Source organism: Eucyclogobius newberryi, unplaced genomic scaffold (genome assembly GCF_026437365.1).
Source record: "Eucyclogobius newberryi isolate DKJ021-1_F unplaced genomic scaffold, fEucNew1.0.hap1 SCAF_21, whole genome shotgun sequence".
NCBI classification, from domain to species: Eukaryota; Metazoa; Chordata; class Actinopteri; order Gobiiformes; family Gobiidae; genus Eucyclogobius; species Eucyclogobius newberryi.
In genome coordinates this window covers 3112613-3132234 of record NW_027315846.1, presented here as the reverse complement: position 1 = coordinate 3132234, position 19622 = coordinate 3112613, and the positions used below count along the sequence as shown (strand labels likewise).

At 41.6% G+C, this 19622-nt stretch overlaps 1 protein-coding gene across 2 annotated transcripts in view; it reads left to right on the top strand.

The window, feature by feature from the left end:
- LOC140370672 (dystrobrevin beta-like) overlaps nt 1-12865 on the top strand; it is a 56641-nt gene extending 43776 nt beyond the window's left edge. For both annotated transcript variants that reach the window (XM_072457869.1, XM_072457870.1), the window contains 6 exons: nt 2378-2474; nt 4622-4642; nt 9135-9294; nt 9882-9971; nt 10045-10095; nt 12760-12865. In XM_072457869.1, coding sequence (XP_072313970.1) covers nt 2378-2474; nt 4622-4642; nt 9135-9294; nt 9882-9971; nt 10045-10095; nt 12760-12779 — 439 coding nt within the window. In that variant the 3' untranslated portion in view covers nt 12780-12865. The remainder of the gene's footprint in view (nt 1-2377; nt 2475-4621; nt 4643-9134; nt 9295-9881; nt 9972-10044; nt 10096-12759) is intronic.
- Nucleotides 12866-19622: the final 6757 nt, after the last annotated feature.

The following is a 19622-nucleotide window of genomic DNA, read 5'->3' as shown; positions in this document are numbered from 1 at the left end:
ACGGTAATTGTTTTTCTCTACAGCTCCTGCACCACTTGATTACATTTGTAGAAGAAAATTGCGTTAACGAACGGCGACGAGGCTGAAATGAGCTTTTGGAGTTTATCCGTTCAGCCGTAAACAACAAAACATCTTCAAAATGAATCAGATGAAACATTTTATATTAAAGACTTTAGATCGAGTGGATTGAGCCGTAAATTTGGTAAATCTGGACGTTTGCTTCACTTTCCACCTTCTAATGTCGTGAAAAAGTGTCTCTGGAGATGTTTGTGAGAAATACACTTTATTATAAAACGCTGTACATAAAATATTTACTGATATTGATTAAAATGATGATATGATGATAAAATAGTGAAAGATCTGTTCAGTCTGTGAGTATAGTTGTTCTAGATGTCTTCAAGCGGCTTCACTTTGGCTTTATCTGGATCAAATTTAGTTTAAGAAAATTCCCAGGCTTTTTGTGACGTAAACAATGATTTGCTTAGTTGAATAAATACATTCTGACCTTCAAATATGAAGAAAATAGTGGTTAGTTGCAGCTCTGCGCTTGAATACCTGAAGGAGCAGAGCAGACTTGAATACCTGAAGGAGCAGAGCAGACTTGAATAACTGAAGGAGCAGAGCAGACTTGAATACATGAAGGAGCAGAGCAGACTTGAATACCTGAAGGAGCAGAGCAGACTTGAATACCTGAAGGAGCAGAGCAGACTTGAATACCTGAAGGAGCAGAGCAGACTTGAATAACTGAAGGAGCAGAGCAGACTTGAATACCTGAAGGAGCAGAGCAGACTTGAATACCTGAAGGAGCAGAGCAGACTTCCTCCTGGAGCTGTTTGTGGAGCTCGTTCTTCTTCAGGAGTGATGTTCACACTTAAATTAGCTCCTGCATTTGTCTTTGCTCCAAAGGACAGAGTTTTACCTCAGACGCCCCGGGTTAGCCTCAGGAGAACTGAAAAACATGTTCAGTGTCTGTGTTTAGTCTTTTTTAGTCTCTTTTTAGTCTGTGTTTGGTCTTTTAGTCTGTTTTTAGTCTGTTTTTAGTCTATTTTTAGTCTGTGTTTAGTCTGTTTTTAGTCTGTTTAGTATGTTTTTAGTCTGTGTTTAGTCTGTGTTTAGTCAGTGTTTAGTCTGTGTTTAGTATGTTTTTAGTCTGTGTTTAGTCTGTGTTTAGTATGTTTTTAGTCTGTGTTTAGTATGTTTTTAGTCTGTGTTTGGTCTGAGTTTAGTATGTTTTTAGTCTGTGTTTAGTATGTTTTTAGTCTGTGTTTAGGCTGTGTTTAGTCTGTGTTTAGTCTGTGTTTAGTCTGTGTTTGGTATGTTTTTAGTCTGTGTTTAGTATGTTTTTAGTCTGTGTTTGGTCTGAGTTTAGTATGTTTTTAGTCTGTGTTTAGTATGTTTTTAGTCTGTGTTTAGGCTGTGTTTAGTCTGTGTTTAGTCTGTGTTTAGTCTGTGTTTGGTATGTTTTTAGTCTGTTTTTAGTCTGTGTTTAGTCTGTGTTTAGTCAGTGTTTAGTCTGTGTTTAGTATGTTTTTAGTCTGTGTTTAGTCTGTGTTTAGTATATTTTTAGTCTGTGTTTAGTATGTTTTTAGTCTGTGTTTGGTCTGAGTTTAGTATGTTTTTAGTCTGTGTTTAGTATGTTTTTAGTCTGTGTTTAGTCTGTGTTTAGTCTGTGTTTAGTCTGTGTTTAGTATGTTTTTAGTCTGTGTTTAGTCTGTGTTTAGTCTGTGTTTAGTCTGTGTTTAGTATGTTTTTAGTCTGTGTTTAGTATGTTTTTAGTCTGTTTTTAGTCTGTGTTTAGTCTGTGTTTAGTATGTTTTTAGTCTGTTTTTAGTCTGTGTTTAGTCAGTGTTTAGTCTCTTCTTAGTCTGTTTTTAGTTTGGACCTCCAGGTTTGGTAAAGTTAGTTGTAGTTTGTACTTGAACTGTACTTGTGCTTTATGTTGTGCAGTACATTTTGTGGCCACTAGAGGTCAACAATGAGCAATAGGAGACAATGAAAGTTGTATTTGAGACACAAACGACAGAAAAGTGATTTATTCTGAACCATTTGAAGAACATAACTCTGTGTTTTAAACCATAAAGTGAGAGTGGAGGTTAAAATGTAGAATGAGTGAAGAAGAAACTGCATTTAATGGTCATTTTATTAGTGCATTAACACATTTTAAATACATTTTTAACCTAATAAAGGATGAAATATGGAGACCAAAGGCTTTTCAATAGCGAATATTTACTAATAAAGTGTATTTTTTGACATTTTGATTAAACATTGCCGCTCTCTTTGTTATAGACGGTCGTTTTGTGCGTGTTTGTTGCGTCGTCCGGGTAACGATTAAACGACTACGATTATTTTGCGTGTAAAGAAGTGTTTTGTGTTGCAGACACAGGAAGGACGAGCTGGAGCGGCGCATGTCGGCGCTGCAGGAGAGCAGACGAGAGCTCATGGTGCAGCTGGAGGGACTCATGAGGCTGCTCAAGGTGAGAGTCACGCCCTCTAGTGCCTCACGCCCCCTAGTGCCTCACGCCCTCTAGTGCCTCACGCCCTCTAGTGCCTCACGCCCTCTAGTGCCTCACGCCCTCTAGTGCCTCACGCCCTCTAGTGCCTCACGCCCTCTAGTGCCTCACTCCCTCTAGTGCCTCATGCCCCCTAGTGCCTCACGCCCCCTAGTGTCTCACGCCCTCTAGTGCCTTACGCCCTCTAGTGCCTCACGCCCTCTAGTGCCTCACGCCCCCTAGTGCCTCACGCCCTCTAGTGCCTCACGCCCTCTAGTGGTCAACGCTCACGCCCTCTAGTGGTCAGCGCTCACGCCCTCTAGTGCCTCACGCCCTCTAGTGTCTCACGCCCTCTAGTGTCTCACGCCCTCTAGTGCCTCACGCCCTCTAGTGTCTCACGCCCTCTAGTGTCTCACGCCCTCTAGTGCCTCACGCCCTCTAGTGGTCAGCGCTCACGCCCTCTAGTGCCTCACGCCCTCTAGTGCCTCACGCCCTCTAGTGGTCAGCGCTCACGCCCTCTAGTGCCTCACGCCCTCTAGTGGTCAGCGCTCACGCCCTCTAGTGCCTCACGCCCTCTAGTGGTCAGCGCTCACGCCCTCTAGTGCCTCACGCCCTCTAGTGCCTCACGCCCTCTAGTGGTCAGCGCTCACTCCCTCTAGTGCCTCACGTCCTCTAGTGCCTCACGCCCTCTAGTGGTCAGCGCTCACGCCCTCTAGTGCCTCACGCCCTCTAGTGGTCAGCGCTCACGCCCTCTAGTGCCTCACGTCCTCTAGTGCCTCACGCCCTCTAGTGGTCAGCGCTCACGCCCTCTAGTGCCTCACGTCCTCTTGTGCCTCACGCCCTCTAGTGGTCAGCGCTCACGCCCTCTAGTGCCTCACGCCCTCTAGTGCCTCACGCCCTCTAGTGGTCAGCGCTCACGCCCTCTAGTGCCTCACGTCCTCTAGTGCCTCACGCCCTCTAGTGGTCAGCGCTCACGCCCTCTAGTGCCTCACGTCCTCTAGTGCCTCACGCCCTCTAGTGGTCAGCGCTCACGCCCTCTAGTGCCTCACGTCCTCTAGTGCCTCACGCCCTCTAGTGGTCAGCGCTCACGCCCTCTAGTGCCTCACGCCCTCTAGTGCCTCACGCCCTCTAGTGGTCAGCGCTCACGCCCTCTAGTGCCTCACGTCCTCTAGTGCCTCACGCCCTCTAGTGGTCAGCGCTCACGCCCTCTAGTGCCTCATGCCCTCTAGTGCCTCACGCCCTCTAGTGGTCAGCGCTCACGCCCTCTAGTGCCTCATGCCCTCTAGTGCCTCACGCCCTCTAGTGGTCAGCGCGGTCAAGCAAAATTCTAAATATATTTATCTTAACTGCATATTAGTTCAATGAGTCGTCCGACCTGTAGGGGGCGCTTTCATATGCATTCCCCCTTTTAAATAAATAAATACAATCACAATAAATAAATAAATGTGCAATAAATAAAATTACAATAAATAAATAAAATTACAATAAATAAATACATATATAAAATTACAATAAATAGAATAAACAAACAATTGGTTAAACAAATATTAATCCCGACATCCATGAACTGTATTTAATTTAATTTGAATTGTTCATTGTTTTATTTATTGCTAAATCCGTCCACATTTTTTTAGAAACGGCATGACCCTGTGTGACCTGTAATGACCCTGTGTGACCTGTAATGACCCTGTGTGACCTGTAATGACCCTGTGTGACCTCTAAGGACCTTGTGTGACCTGTAATGACCTTGTGTGACCTGTAATGACCCTGTGTGACCTGTAATGACCTTGTGTGACCTGTAATGACCTTGTGTAACCTGTAATGACCCTGTGTTACCTGTAATGTGTAATGACCTTGTGTGACCTGTAATGACCCTGTGTGACCTGTAATGACCCTGTGTGACCTGTAATGACCTTGTGTGACCTGTAATGACCCTGGGTGACCTGTAATGACCCTGTGTGACCTGTAATGACCCAGTGTGACCTGTAATGACCCTGTTTGACCTGTAATGACCTTGTGTGACCTGTAATGACCCTGTTTTACCTGTAATGACCTTGTGTGACCTTTAATCCTCTCTCTCTTCCATCACTCCGACCTCGCTCTCTTTTCTCTCTTCTTCTTTTCCGTGAAAGGACGAGGAGCAGAAACAGACTGTAAGTTTACCCACAATCCACTTCACCAGCTTCAGTCGTGTCTGGTCACCGCGCTTGACCCGCAGCTCGAACCCACTGGGTCGCGTTGTACTTTTACGCAAAAAAACGCTCAATTTGCAAAGTACAAGAAGCACGTGTAACTTATTGAGTATTTCCCATTATTTTGAAAACTTTTAGAGCCAAATTGTGTGACTTTGATTAAAAACAAACACTTTATTTCTTCAATTTTACAGTTATTTATAGTACATTTGTTTTTACTCAAAGCTCTAGGGCCAGAAATAATCACAATTACACACACTATTAATCAAAGTAAACCGCAAAATAACTCCTCAAACCACACAAGCTGTTTAAACATGTGGCAGAATAGAAAGTACAAAGACCTGCTCTCAAATGTAGTGAAATAGAAGTAAAACATATCTTAAGTACAGTTTTTAGGCATCTGTGAAGTACTTTTACTGTTGTACTACTGTTCTACTGTTATTTTCTACCACTGGATCAAACAGGCTCAAAATAACACACAGAAAAGACCTTTTATGTCAAAAACTGCGGCATTATTCAATTAACATGTCAAAAAATTATAAACAATTTGGGATTTTTTATCAATAATACACTTAATTTTCTAGCTATATGCCATATTTATACTTTTATTTGGTTAATAATGTCTATAAATAGTCTTGGCGTACAATAGAAATACCTTATTTTCCGGACTGTAAGTTACATCTTTTTTTCATAGTTTTGGCTGGGATGTGACTTATACTTATATTTATACTTATATACTTATACTCCAGAGCGACTTATATGTGATATTATTTGTTATTTTCACACTTGCAACTGCATTTCATACTCCAGTGTGACTTATATATGTTTTTTCTTCTCTATTATGAATTTTTCTGCTGGTGCGACTTATACTCCAGTGCGACTTATACTCCAGTGCGACTTATAGTCTGGAAAATATGGTAATAAAGTTTGACATGTCGACTATAATTCAAAGATGATTGATGCCAGTTTTTGTTCATTTTAGCCCTGCATTGTCCCCTTTTAAAACGACGTTAGAACTAGAAATTGAGAAAAGCGTTCAAAACCAACACGTTTTCGCTCGTTTCCACGGCAACATCGTTTATTTTTCCAGAGTCGCTTCAGTCCGTCGCGTCCGTCCAGACGCTTCCTCCGCTCAAACTCCTTTTTTTCCAGCGTCCGCGTCCAAAAAGTGGGATTTTCCTCCAAATGTCAGGCCGGCTCTGGAGTCTCGTGCTCAGTCTGCTCGTCCATCTGCCTCTTGGCCCGGAGCCACGCGCTCGGAACAATTCCACCCAGAAAAAAAACAAAAACCCTAAAAACCGCACGCTCAAAACCCCGAGTCGTCTTCTCCGCCGCTCCACACATGGTCCGGATTAAAGCTGGACGTCTGCTGGACACGAGCGCAAGCGTTTGTTCTCTCCGGCAGGATTAAGTTTGTCCTCGGCTCTGTTTGAGGGTGTCGTAACCGTGGTAACAATATCCAGAAACAACCCGGTACGAGATCTTTGTTTCAGACACAAAGGGAACGATGTAGAGCAAGTGGAAACGATTAAAAGAACGTGCAAATGAGGAGAAAAACTAGAAAAATACACTTGTTTTTGTGCGTCGTATGAAGTCTAATATCAAGACTAAAACTAGGATTGATTCTATATTATTCTAGATTTAAAATGTCCAGAACACTGTCACATCCAGAACACTGTCACATCCAGAACACTGTCACATCCAGAACACTGTCACATCCAGAACACTCTAGAACACTGTCACATCCAGAACACTGTCACATCCAGAACACTGTCACTTCCAGAACACTGTCACATCCAGAACACTCTAGAACACTGTCACATCCAGAACACTCTAGAACACTGTCACATCCAGAACACTGTCACATCCAGAACACTGTCACTTCCAGAACACTGTCACATCCAGAACACTCTAGAACACTGTCACATCCAGAACACTCTAGAACACTGTCACATCCAGAACACTGTCACATCCAGAACTCTCTAGAACACTGTCACATCCAGAACTCTCTAGAACACTGTCACATCCAGAACACGTCACATCCAGAACACTGTCACATCCAGAACACTGTCAGATCCAGAACACTGTCACTTCCAGAACACTCTAGAACATTGTCACATCCAGAACACTGTCACATCCAGAACACTGTCACATCCAGAACACTGTCACTTCCAGAACACTGTCACATCCAGAACACTGTCACTTCCAGAACACTGTCACATCCAGAACACTCTGGAACACTGTCACATCCAGAACTCTCTAGAACACTGTCACATCCAGAACACTTTCAATTCCAGAACACTTTCACATCCAGAACACTGTCACTTCCAGAACACTGTCACTTCCAGAACACTCTAGAACATTGTCACATCCAGAACACTGTCACATCCAGAACACTGTCACATCCAGAACACTGTCACTTCCAGAACACTGTCACATCCAGAACACTGTCACTTCCAGAACACTGTCACATCCAGAACACTCTGGAACACTGTCACATCCAGAACTCTCTAGAACACTGTCACATCCAGAACACTTTCAATTCCAGAACACTTTCACATCCAGAACACTGTCACTTCCAGAACACTGTCACATCCAGAACTCTCTAGAACACTGTCACATCCAGAACACTGTCACATCAAGAACACTGTCACATCCAGAACTCTGTCTCATCAAGAACACTGTCACATCCAGAACACTGTCACATCCAGAACACTGTCACATCAAGAACACTGTCACATCCAGAACTCTGTCACATCAAGAACACTGTCACATCCAGAACACTGTCACATTCAGAACTCTCTAGAACACTGTCACATCAAGAACACTGTCACATCAAGAACACTGTCACATCCAGAACACTGTCACATTCAGAACTCTCTAGAACACTGTCACATCAAGAACACTGTCACATCCAGAACTCTGTCACATCAAGAACACTGTCACATCCAGAACACTCTGGAACACTGTCACATCCAGAACTCTCTAGAACACTGTCACATCCAGAGCACTTTCACATCCAGAATACTGTCACTTCCAGAACACTGTCACATCCAGAACACTGTCACATCCAGAACACGTCATATCTAGAACACCGTCAGATCCAGAACTCTGTCACATCCAGAACACTGTCCCATCCAGAACTCTCTAGAACACTGTCACATCCAGAACACTGTCACATCAAGAACACTGTCACATCCAGAACACTGTCACATCCAGAACTCTCTAGAACACTGTCACATCCAGAACACTGTCACATACATAACACTGTCACATCCAGAACACTGTCACATCCAGAACACTCTAGAACACTGTCACATTCAGAACACTGTCACATCAAGAACACTGTCACATCCATAACACTGTCACATCCAGAACTCTCTAGAACACTGTCACATCCAGAACACTCTAGAACACTGTCACATCCAGAACACTGTCACATCCAGAACACGTCATATCTAGAACACCGTCAGATCCAGAACTCTGTCACATCCAGAACACTGTCCCATCCAGAACTCTCTAGAACACTGTCACATCCAGAACACTGTCACATCAAGAACACTGTCACATCCATAACTCTGTCACATCCAGAACTCTCTAGAACACTGTCACATCCAGAACACTGTCACATCCAGAACAGTGTCACATCCAGAACAGTGTCATATCCAGAACACTGTCACTTCCAGAACACTCAAGAACATTGTCACATCCAGAAAACTGTCACATCCAGAACACTGTCACATCAAGAACACTGTCACATCCATAACACTGTCACTTCCAGAACTCTCTAGAACACTGTCACATCCAGAATACTTTCACATCCAGAACACTTTCACATCCAGAACACTGTCACTTCCAGAACACTGTCACATCCAGAACACTGTCACATCCAGAACACGTCATATCTAGAACACTCTCAGATCCAGAACTCTGTCACATCCAGAACACTGTCACATCCAGAACACTGTCCCATCCAGAACTCTCTAGAATACTGTCACATCCAGAACTATGTCACATCAAGAACACTGTCACATCCAGAACTCTCTAGAACACTGTCACATCCAGAACACTGTCACATCCATAACACTGTCACATCCAGAACACTGTCACATCCAGAACACTCTAGAACACTGTCACATTCAGAACACTGTCACATCAAGAACACTGTCACATCCATAACACTGTCACATCCAGAACTCTCTAGAACACTGTCACATCCAGAACACTGTCACATCCAGAACACTGTCACATCCAGAACAGTGTCACATCCAGAACAGTGTCACATCCAGAACACTGTCACTTCCAGAACACTCTAGAACATTGTCACATCCAGAACTCTGTCACATCCAGAACATTGTCACATCCAGAACTCTCTAGAACTCTGTCACATCCAGAACACTGTCACACCCAGAAGTCTCTAGAACACCGTCCTGACTCTGGCGTTGTGTTGCAGTCTCAGTGTGGCAGCTCGCCTCACTCTTCGCCCAGTCACGGCGCCGGTTGCTCGATGCCGATGCCCATCCGCTCCACGTCCGCAGGCTCCACCCCCACGCACACGCCCCAGGACTGTCTGAGCGGTGTGGGCGGAGACGTGCTGGAGGCCTTCGCTCAGGGTAAACGGCTCTAGAAAAACAGTATTTGTCACACTCAACTTTTCATTGGGTTTTTGGAGAACTTAGAGTTTTGTTTATGATCGTGTAAATAATTTTTTTTAATGTTTTTGTTTTGACAAGACAGAAATATGCTTATGGTTATTTTTAATGAAAGATGATGAAAACGAAAAAATGGGTGAATTGACCCTATGTATATTGATATATCGATACTAAGGGGTATTATAAAGTGTCGATACTTCTTCAAAAATATCAACATGAACACTCCAAAAATGCTGTTTTTTAATACTTTTTTTTTTTTTTTTTTTTTTTTTTTTTTTTTTTAAACAATAGAACATAAAACTCAGAACACGACACAGAGAGATAAATTAAACATGAATTATGGCCCAAGAATTGGGCCATCGGTATTGGCTCAATACTGCGATACTTACCACAGTATTACTTTACTTCTACTTTACTCTACCTGCAGTACAAGCTCCTGACATCAAGTTAAACCATAAAACACCACTTTGACGATGATATTATGTCAAGACAAAGTGTTTCGTTCCCGTTTCGGCACTCGCTGAACCTGTGTTCTTCTCTTTCCTCAGGTGTTCCTAGAAACCTCCGAAACGACCTGTTAGTCGCTGCTGATTCCATCACAAACACCATGTCGTCGCTGGTCAAGGAGCTGCACTCAGGTTCGCAACTTTTACTTTTCACGCAAAAATATAAAAACGACGCGTTGTACTTGACTCAATGTGTTGCGTTCAGTGGACGACGGAGTGGACGACGACGAGACCAGCCTGAGAAATGGAGACAGAGGTGCAAAATCGTGTCCGTCGCATGAAAAAAACACCTCTTTCCACTTATTGATTTTTTTTCCTTCTTTTTTTTAACATCCCAATCTTTTATTTTATTTATTTTATTTATTTTATTTATTTTATTTATTTTATTTATTTTATTTATTTTATTTATTTTGTTTATTTTATTTATTTTATTTATTTTATTTATTTTATTTATTTTATTTATTTTATTTATTTTATGGCTGTGGCTGCAGAGCCGCGCGCGGCGCGGTCAAATGGCCCAGCAGTTTCAGGAACCGCGGCATTGCCACATGGCTAACCCTAATCCTGACCTTAACCCTGACCTTAACCTTAACCCAGTGCGGTCTAAAACAGCGCGGTCAAATAGCGCAGCCATTTCAGGAGCCGCGGCACAAAATAATATGGCAGTTTCGGCCGCGCTCCGCGGCTCTGTAGACACTCCCTTATTTTTTATAGAATTTTTTATATTTATTTAATTTGATTGAATTTTAGATACATGGCTCCATTTCATCTGCAAAAATGACGTATTTATACAACATATAAGGACAACTTTTTGCTTTTAGAAGTAGAAACACACGTCGCTGTAGTAAACAGTATTCATTCACTGCATGTTGTTCATCGCATCTGCTTCGTCTCTAACGGCAACAAATTCAAAAAAGGAAAAATAAAATAAAACACTAGTGCTTTTTCTCCAACTTAAGCCACTTTTTTCAGCTGAAGCCGATTGAGCCACATAAAAAGTATGATAATATTACATTTGTCTTTATATTCAACTGGCACTGGCTTCTTGGTACATTTCTAAATATCATATTCGATTACAGTATTACTGTAGTTCATATATTTTTGTGTGATTTTGTACCATGAAAACTGCCATTGCAATTTAACAAAGAAAATATTTGAGTTCATATGTATTTTAGTCTTAAAGGTGCACTATGTAACATTTCTGGACTCCTTCTTGAATGTTCCACCGCATGACACTAAATGTATCCATCTCCATGGAGACAAGTGTTTCTGGTAGATTTGTGGTGGAGGCAGCAGCACGTATACCAGACTATATGTGGTCGGTCTCACAGTTTGCTGCATGTCCGCCTCGCTCTCTCCATTTCACACTGCACTGTCCTCTAAAGGTTACTCAGTGCAGCTTCAGCGTGTCTTGCATGTGCTTTTCTTGTGGAATGATCTTTTTGTCACTGTTGAATATGAACATTTGCACGACAACGACAACAACAACAATAACAACAACAACAACAACAACAACAACAACAACAACAACTAGCAACGCATTGTTTTCATCAGAGGTGGAAGTAGCCAAACTGTGTCCTGGTTTAGACCTGATTTATTCCTGGTTTATTCCTGGTTTAGTTCTGGTTTAGTTCTGGTTTAGACCTGGTTTAGTCCAGGTTTAGCCCTGGTTTGGACCTGGTTTATTCCTGGTTTAGTCCTGGTTTAGTCCTGCTTTAGACCTGGTTTATTCCTGGTTTAGTCCTGGTTTAGTTCTGGTTTAGACCTGGTTTATTCCTGGTTTAGTCCTGGTTTAGTCCTGCTTTAGACCTGGTTTATTCCTGGTTTAGTCCTGGTTTAGTTCTGGTTTAGACATGGTTTAGTCCTGGTTTAGTCCTGGTTTAGTTCTGGTTTAGACTTGGTTTAGTCCTGGTTTAGTCCTGCTTTAGACCTGGTTTATTCCTGGTTTAGTTCTGGTTTAGACCTGTTTTAGTTCTGGTTTAGACTTGGTTTAGTCCTGGTTTAGTCCTGGTTTAGTCCTGGTTTAGTTCTGGTTTAGACTTGGTTTAGTCCTGGTTTAGTCCTGCTTTAGACCTGGTTTATTCCTGGTTTAGTCCTGGTTTAGACCTGGTTTATTCCTGGTTTAGTTCTGGTTTAGTCCTGGTTTAGTTCTGGTTTAGTTCTGGTTTAGTCCAGGTTTAGACCTGGTTTAGACCTGGTTTATTCCTGGTTTATTCCTGGTTTAGTTCTGGTTTAGTCCTGGTTTAGTCCAGGTTTAGTTCTGGTTTAGACCTGGTTTAGACCTGGTTTAGACCTGGTTTATTCCTGATTTATTCCTGGTTTAGTTCTGGTTTAGTTCTGGTTTAGACCTGGTTTAGTCCTGGTTTAGTCCTGGTTTGGACCTGGTTTGGACCTGGTTTAGACCTGGTTTAGACCTGGTTTGGACCTGGTTTATTCCTGGTTTATTCCTGGTTTAGTTCTGGTTTAGTTCTGGTTTAGACCTGGTTTAGTCCAGGTTTAGCCCTGGTTTGGACCTGGTTTGGACCTGGTTTAGACCTGGTTTAGTCCTGGTTTAGTCCTGGTTTAGTCCTGGTTTAGTCCAGGTTTAGACCTGGTTTAGACCTGGTTTAGTCCTGGTTTAGACCTGGTTTAGACCTGGTTTAGACCTGGTTTAGTCCAGGTTTAGACCTGGTTTAGACCAGCATTGAGAGAGCAATTTGCCAAAAAAAACAACCAAAGATTTAGGGGGGATTTAAAAAAAAGAAAAAGTTTTGTATCTCACCTTAGTTTGAATCATTTAGTCCAGATGTTTCCCTTCTTAGTCCTCATTTAGTCCTGGTCCAATCTCACTAAATAAATGGTCAAACTCCCACAATGCACCTCTGCGTTTACATTTCTACTCTTTACATCCCTTAATCTATTGTGCCTTGTGTGTTTTCAGTGCGAGTCCCGAAGCACTGAAGAGGCTCCGCCCTCCTGCGTAGCTCCGCCCTCAGCACGTAGTGTAATGCATGCTGTAAATCCAACCAGGACCTCACCAAACGTCACGTCTGCATCGAGACAGACGTGTCCACGGCGCCAACAACAATAATAATGATGATAATAATAATATGTAATAATAATTGTTAGAACGGAATCTAATGTTAAGACAATTCTCCACGTCACGAGTGCTGAACAATGACTCGCTTTGATCTTCCTTTCTCACATTCTCTGCAAAAAATACAATGTGCGCGAGTTCAAAAGACTTGAATTCAGAATAGTTTCTTCATTTGGGTCATTTTTACTCTATTTATTGACTTGGATTTTTAGTAACACTTTATAATAACGACACTTACAGCATGAACAAAGACTTAATTCATAATTAGTCTATTCAAAATGGCGCTGTATCTACTTAATTAATACCCCAATCCATGAATTAAGTCATTATTAAACCTGAAACACTGTCAATTATTTAATTATGTCTTTGTTCATGCTTTATTATGGTGCAGTAATGAAGTGTCACAGATTTCTGACAGATTTTAAAGTTTGTCTTATTACGAAAGCTAAATTATCTGATTATAAAGATGTTTTTCTTATTTCACCTTCAGTTTTCTTGCTCCTTGCGTCAAGAATACAGATGTTAAAAATGAAAAATATGTTAAAACTGGTCAAAAATAGTTAGCAGCCATATACCGTATTTTCCAGACTATAAGCCGCACCAGAGTATAAGTCGCACCAGCCAAAAAATGCATAATAGAGATGAAAAAACACGTAAGTCGCATTTTTGGGAGAAATTTCCTCAGTGTCACTTCTAAACAACTCCACAAACTCCAGAGGAAGAGGAAGTGCAGATTCTTCTTCTGTGTCGCTTAGAGCCTAGAGCGCCCTCTTGTGGTTGCCAGTGTGAAAATAACGAATAATATCACATATAAGTCGCTCTGGAGTATAAGTCGCACCCCGGCCAAAACTATGAAAAAAGGTGCGACTTATAATCTGGAAAATACGGTAATCTAAACCTGTTTGTCATCTAAAACTGTCAGAAACGCCTCAGATCCAGGTCAAACGTTTTGAATTCGAGTCTTTTGTCTCCCGCACATCTTCACGTCTCGCAGTTTTGTACATACCACTGTAAACACGGGAGCTCCTACCACGAGTTTCCGCAATTGTTCATTTTGTAAAACTAGCGGTAGTGTTTACTTTGGACATTTTTTGCATGAAGTTGCACTCGCGTCAGTTCCAGTACTGTACCGTATGAAGCCAGCTCGATGTGATGCGCGCGCCGGCCACCAGGGGTCAAATACGCCCTGCTCAGACCGTCGTCGCGGTCACGTGCAACTGTTTTACTACTTAAATGCTGCGCTTGACCCAGAACAGATCGATGTTAAAGCATGATTACTGGCGATACAGCTCCCCCTGCTGGTCTCTTGTGAAAATACATTGTCACAAGAAAGACGAAAACCCTTCTTTTAAATTGTTTTTTTCTTTAAAAAAAAATCATAATAAGACAGTAATATCACATTCAAAGTCATTTAGTGTTGCCAAGAGCCAGGGTTTCTCAGAAGAGTTGTTACAAGGCTGTTTTTCCGCTCGGAGGCAGCAGGGAGCGACGACGCACACTTCGAACGCCCAAAAAATACATATTTAACCATCACAAAGACGTTTAATGAGGTGAAAATGTGACTTAGTTCTGCTTTAATGCGAGTGCGTGAGCAAAAAGGCCCCCACTCAAAAAGGCCCCGCACGTCCTCAATCCGCACACAAACTTTACTTTAATTGTTTTACTTTGCAAGTCAAATGTGCTCAAGTTCAGCCGAAACTTTGAATACTATTACTATTTACTGAGTAGTTTTGTTGTGGTGACATTAAACGATGGACGGATAAAAGAAGGAGAAAGAAGCTGTAAAAGAAAGTGAAAGTTATTTATCATTTAATATTTTAATCTTGAAGCTGTGAAGAATTTTTAATGGATTTTATTTCAATTTTACATAGTTTATCTTGTCATTCTAACATATATTGGATGTAACTTCATTATTATTACTTTAATCAACTTATTTTAGCAACAAAACAACACCGCAAATCGTATTAATTTAATTTATTTAGTAATTCAATTTTTTTGTAATTTTTTTAATAAGTAGTAATATTATTAAGAATATTTCTGCTAAAGTTGAGTACAATTACGTTTGTTGAAGTAAAACAATTTGATGTGTTCATTAGACTTCAAATTATTCCACATTTTTCTCGACAAATCAAATCGACTCAAATCAAAGTTCGAAATTAGATGTAATAAAAGCTCAGAGTAAAAATGATCCAATCCGAACAAACAAAAGTGTTGCTTCCAGTGAAATAAAATGAAGTTGCACGTGACCACGCCCTCTTTGCCTGACACTGAACCGCTGCTGCTGTGAGTTCAAGCGCATCCATGTCAAATCCATGTGGCAAAATTACTCCCGTTTCCAACTCAAAAACGACCTTTTCTCACCTTTAAAACCAACTAAACCGACCGGACAAATTATATACATCGCACACGGCAGAAATACTCCTCTACATGACTTAAAATGACTTAAAATCACACTAATTATCTTATTTTTAGCATTTTTTTGATGATATTATCAATGAAACGTGACACTTTTCAATGTATTTTATTGTGGTTTGACGTTGTTTAAAGTAGTTTGATTATTATTAATTCATTTTATTTATTTATTTTTTGACAGAACTTTAATAAACTAACTAAAGAGAGTTCTGGGGGGATAAAAGTTTAAATAAGCTATTGCACAGTACGTACAGTAGATACATCATAACTACTCAAAACAATATCAATATTATAAATTTTTAAGTCATTTTAACCCATTTACTACATTGTTTTTTGTCGTGAACTTGCCACAACTGCGAAAAGAACAAGTTACGCTACAAAAAGCAGACAAGAGGCTCGTGAACGGGATTTGCGCGCTTTATTTGAATCGTTAAGGAAAATGTGCGATGAAAGTATGTGTTAGAGAGAAAGAGAATGTAAAAGTGGAAGAAATGATCACGATTGGATGAAGTTAAAGCTTAAAAGAATGTGTTGAGTCTCATTCACTTTGACTTTTGGGTATTTTTTTTGTAATTTGTGCTGTAATCCAAAGAAAAACCAACAAAGTACCAACAATCCTAAACAGAATTGTTTTTATTCTTCACTGTTGATGTAAAACGTCAAGTTAATCTGCTCTAAACATTTTCCTAAATACGAAACAAAAACTTATTCATTATGTCTTAAGAAAATAAAACGCTAATACTTTTATTTTACAATTGTTTTGATGCAGATCCAATGCAAATGGTTGGATTTTATGAGTAAATCTACTTAAAATGTTTGCATTTTAACTGGTAAACAACACAACACAATACTTGTCCTGAATTAAATATACATTATAGATAGACACAAAAAATGACACGTTAACGCTATTTAAATATAATATCACTACTTTTTCTATGGAATTATTTTATGTTGAGCCAAAGTGAATAATTTAGATTGGCTTTATGTTCATTTAACGTTGAATATTTGATTAGAAAAAGGTGATTAACATTTAACGTTGATTATTTTATTGTATTTTGTGAATGAGGCTCAAGGAAGTCATAGTATTCTAAACAAATATTACCGACTCAAACAGTTTTAGAGCAGGTCAAAGGTCGAGGAGGCGTTTGTCAGTGAGTTGAAGTGTCGTTTGACCCCGCCCACACGCAGAGTTTTTTTGTCTTTTGCACTTGGGGACAGACTTTTACACAAGAAGAGTCTGTTTTCAGTGCAGGATTTACACTGAAGCGCTGACAGGAAGTGGTAAAAGCTCCCAACGTGGTCACCTGGTCCGGGATCTGAACCTGTGGTCACCTGCTCCGGGATCTGAACCTGTGGTCACCTGCTCCGGGATCTAAACCTGTGGTCGCCTGGTCCGGGATCTGAACTTGTGGTCACCTGGTCCGGGATCTGAACCTGTGGTCACCTGGTCCGGGATCTGAACCTGTGGTCACCTGCTCCGGGATCTGAACCTGTGGTCACCTGCTCCGGGATCTGAACCTGTGGTCGCCTGGTCCGGGATCTGAACTTGTGGTCACCTGGTCCGGGATCTGAACCTGTGGTCACCTGGTCCGTGATCTGAACCTGTGGTCACCTGGTCCGGGATCTGAACCTGTGGTCACCTGGTCCGGCATCTGAACCTGTGGTCATCTGGTCCGGGATCTGAAACTGTGGTCACCTGGTCCGGGATCTGAACCTGAACCTGTGGTCACCTGGTCCCGGTGGTCCGGGATCTGAACCTGTGGTCACCTGGTCCGGGATCTGAACCTGAACCTGTGGTCACCTGGTCCCGGTGGTCTGGGATCTGAACCTGTGGTCACCTGGTCCGGGATCTGAACCTGTGGTCACCTGGTCCCGGGATCTGAATCTGTTTCACTGTGTCACTGTGAGAGTTCACGTTCGCTCTGTTCACGAGGCTTTTGTTTGCGTACGGAAGCCCAGCAGGAACACTTTGAGTCGTATCTTTGCGGTGACACAAACCTCCACCGGGGAAAAGCCACGTTTCGACCTGTTCGCTTTAGCGCGACGTGCGAGACAAAGTAAACGGCCCCCGCGTCTCGATTGACGGTCCTGATTAGCCTCTCGCATCCATATTCAGTACTTGTGTTCAGACTATTTTTGGCAATTTGATGCCTAGTGAAAAACCAAAGCTAGCGCGCGTTAGCATCGTCCGTTTCCCGCTTATCGTCGTTGGCGTCGAAGCTTTGCACGGACGTGAAATAAACGCAGGAAAAGCTGTCGATAAACCGGAACTGGTTTTGTGTTTTTGTAGCTTTAGCCGCGTCTCGCAGCGACACGCGAACTTGAAATGACTAAACATCTTTTTTTTTTTCGTGGAGGAAAAAAACGTGCCAAAGTGTGAACCGGTCTGGGGGGGCGGGGCCAAGGCCGGTCGGAACGTGGCTAAAGACGGCGCGCGGCCGTGTCGTTGAACACTGCGAGGAAATGATTTACTTTCACTGTGTTACTTTTAAAAACACCGGAGCTAAAGCTAAAGCTAACGCCGAACGACTCTTTTGGTCCCCTGGGCTTCCGTAGTCCAGTTGCGTACTTAGTGCCGTGGTAATAACTGTCTTGAGTTTGTTTGTTCTGTTTGTGTCTGAATCAGATCGATCTCGAACGTCACGTCTTCCGCTCGTCTCGGCTTCTGCGGCGTCACAAATGCACTGCAAAAAAGGAATCGCTTGAATTCAGAGTATTATTCACGTCGTTGGCTTTAAAGCGCCCCCTACAGGTCGGACCACTCATTGGACTAAAACGCAGTTAGAATAAACATATTTGATGAAAACGTTATCCCAGAATAGCACATTTTTTAGGTTTATGATTTAACTTCCTGTTTGTAATTGATGACATCACACCAGGAAATTACCCAGCAAACACTGGGCCAAAACTCATCTAATGTCACCATTTTTTTGTGTGAGAGCAACTTTATTTTCAAAAAAGTTGTTTTTTTAAATGTAAATTCTGCATAAACTTTGACTGGAATGACTGTCCCTGCTGTGATGTCACTTCCTGTCATTTTTCAACAGATTTTTCAACATTTTCTCCACAAATATCTGCTCGACTGGTGTAAAACTATCATTTATATGTACAACAGGTACAAATATACCAAATAAGTCAAAATGAGTCAATCATAAAAACCTGTCAGAGGCACTTTAAACAAATGCATTTTTTCATGTCAAAATGTTACGTTAGCTGCTTTGGATCAGTCAAAAACGTGACATAATACCTTGTTTTTTTTCACAATGCAGTATTTTATTGATTATTCTTCATTTTAGAAACCTGCTACATCCTGCTGAATCCCTTTGCACAAACTAAACGCGCCGTAACCTCTCAAACAACGACATAATTCTGAATTCAAGCCTCGACGATCCCTTTTTTGCAGTGCATTTTTCCGTATATTTATTTCGTGGCCGTGTTGTTATTGTAAAGTCTGTACAAAAAGAGTATCGAAGCAATCTTATCGCCTTTACGTCCACGTTTGTGATTTCTCCGTGTGAAATTTATCTTATTTATTGTTTTTTTGGTTGTTTTTTTTTTTAAGGGGAAATTTTACGCTCGAGCCTTTCGCATTTGTGCCAAAATTGCCGCAGCCATTTTTGTGTGATGAGTGTTTCGATCTACGTGTTTGTCTCTGGCCGTTTCTTTCGCACCGCGGGGCCCGGTTCCCATGGTCTCCGCTGTTGGAAAACTCAAGGTGGATTTAATGTTGAATAAAAGCCGCTTGTTCATTTCGCTTGCGTCATTTTGACTCGACCTGAAGGCAATATCGGGGGGCGGAGCTGTAGCAGACAAGACCGCTTCTGTTTTTACTTTTTTATTTCCCCTTGTTTTAATGACATTTTAAGGATGCGGTAGATGTTTCAAACTGTGACGCTTTTGATACGTTTTAATCTTCAAATGGATGTGGCAAAGTCGCTGCTGAATGAGGTCAGAGGTTCGTTTTGGTTCCGATCTGGTTTATTTTTGACAGTTTATTTGTACTTGATTTGGCTCAAGATCAGGAAAAGTCCTAGTTTAGTCCAGTTTATGACCGGGTGCTAGTTTAGTCCAACTTTAGACCTGCTTAAATCCTAGTTTGGACCAGGTTTTGGATTTGGTTTGTCCTAATTTTCATTTTATTTGTTTGCATTCTGCTGGTTTAGACGGTCAAATCCTGGTTTGGTCCTGTTTTAAACCGGTCTGAATCCTAGTTTGGACCAGGTTTAGATCTGGATTAGTCATTTATACTGGTGTAGTCCTGGTGTAGTCCTGGTGTAATCTTGGGTTGGTTCAGA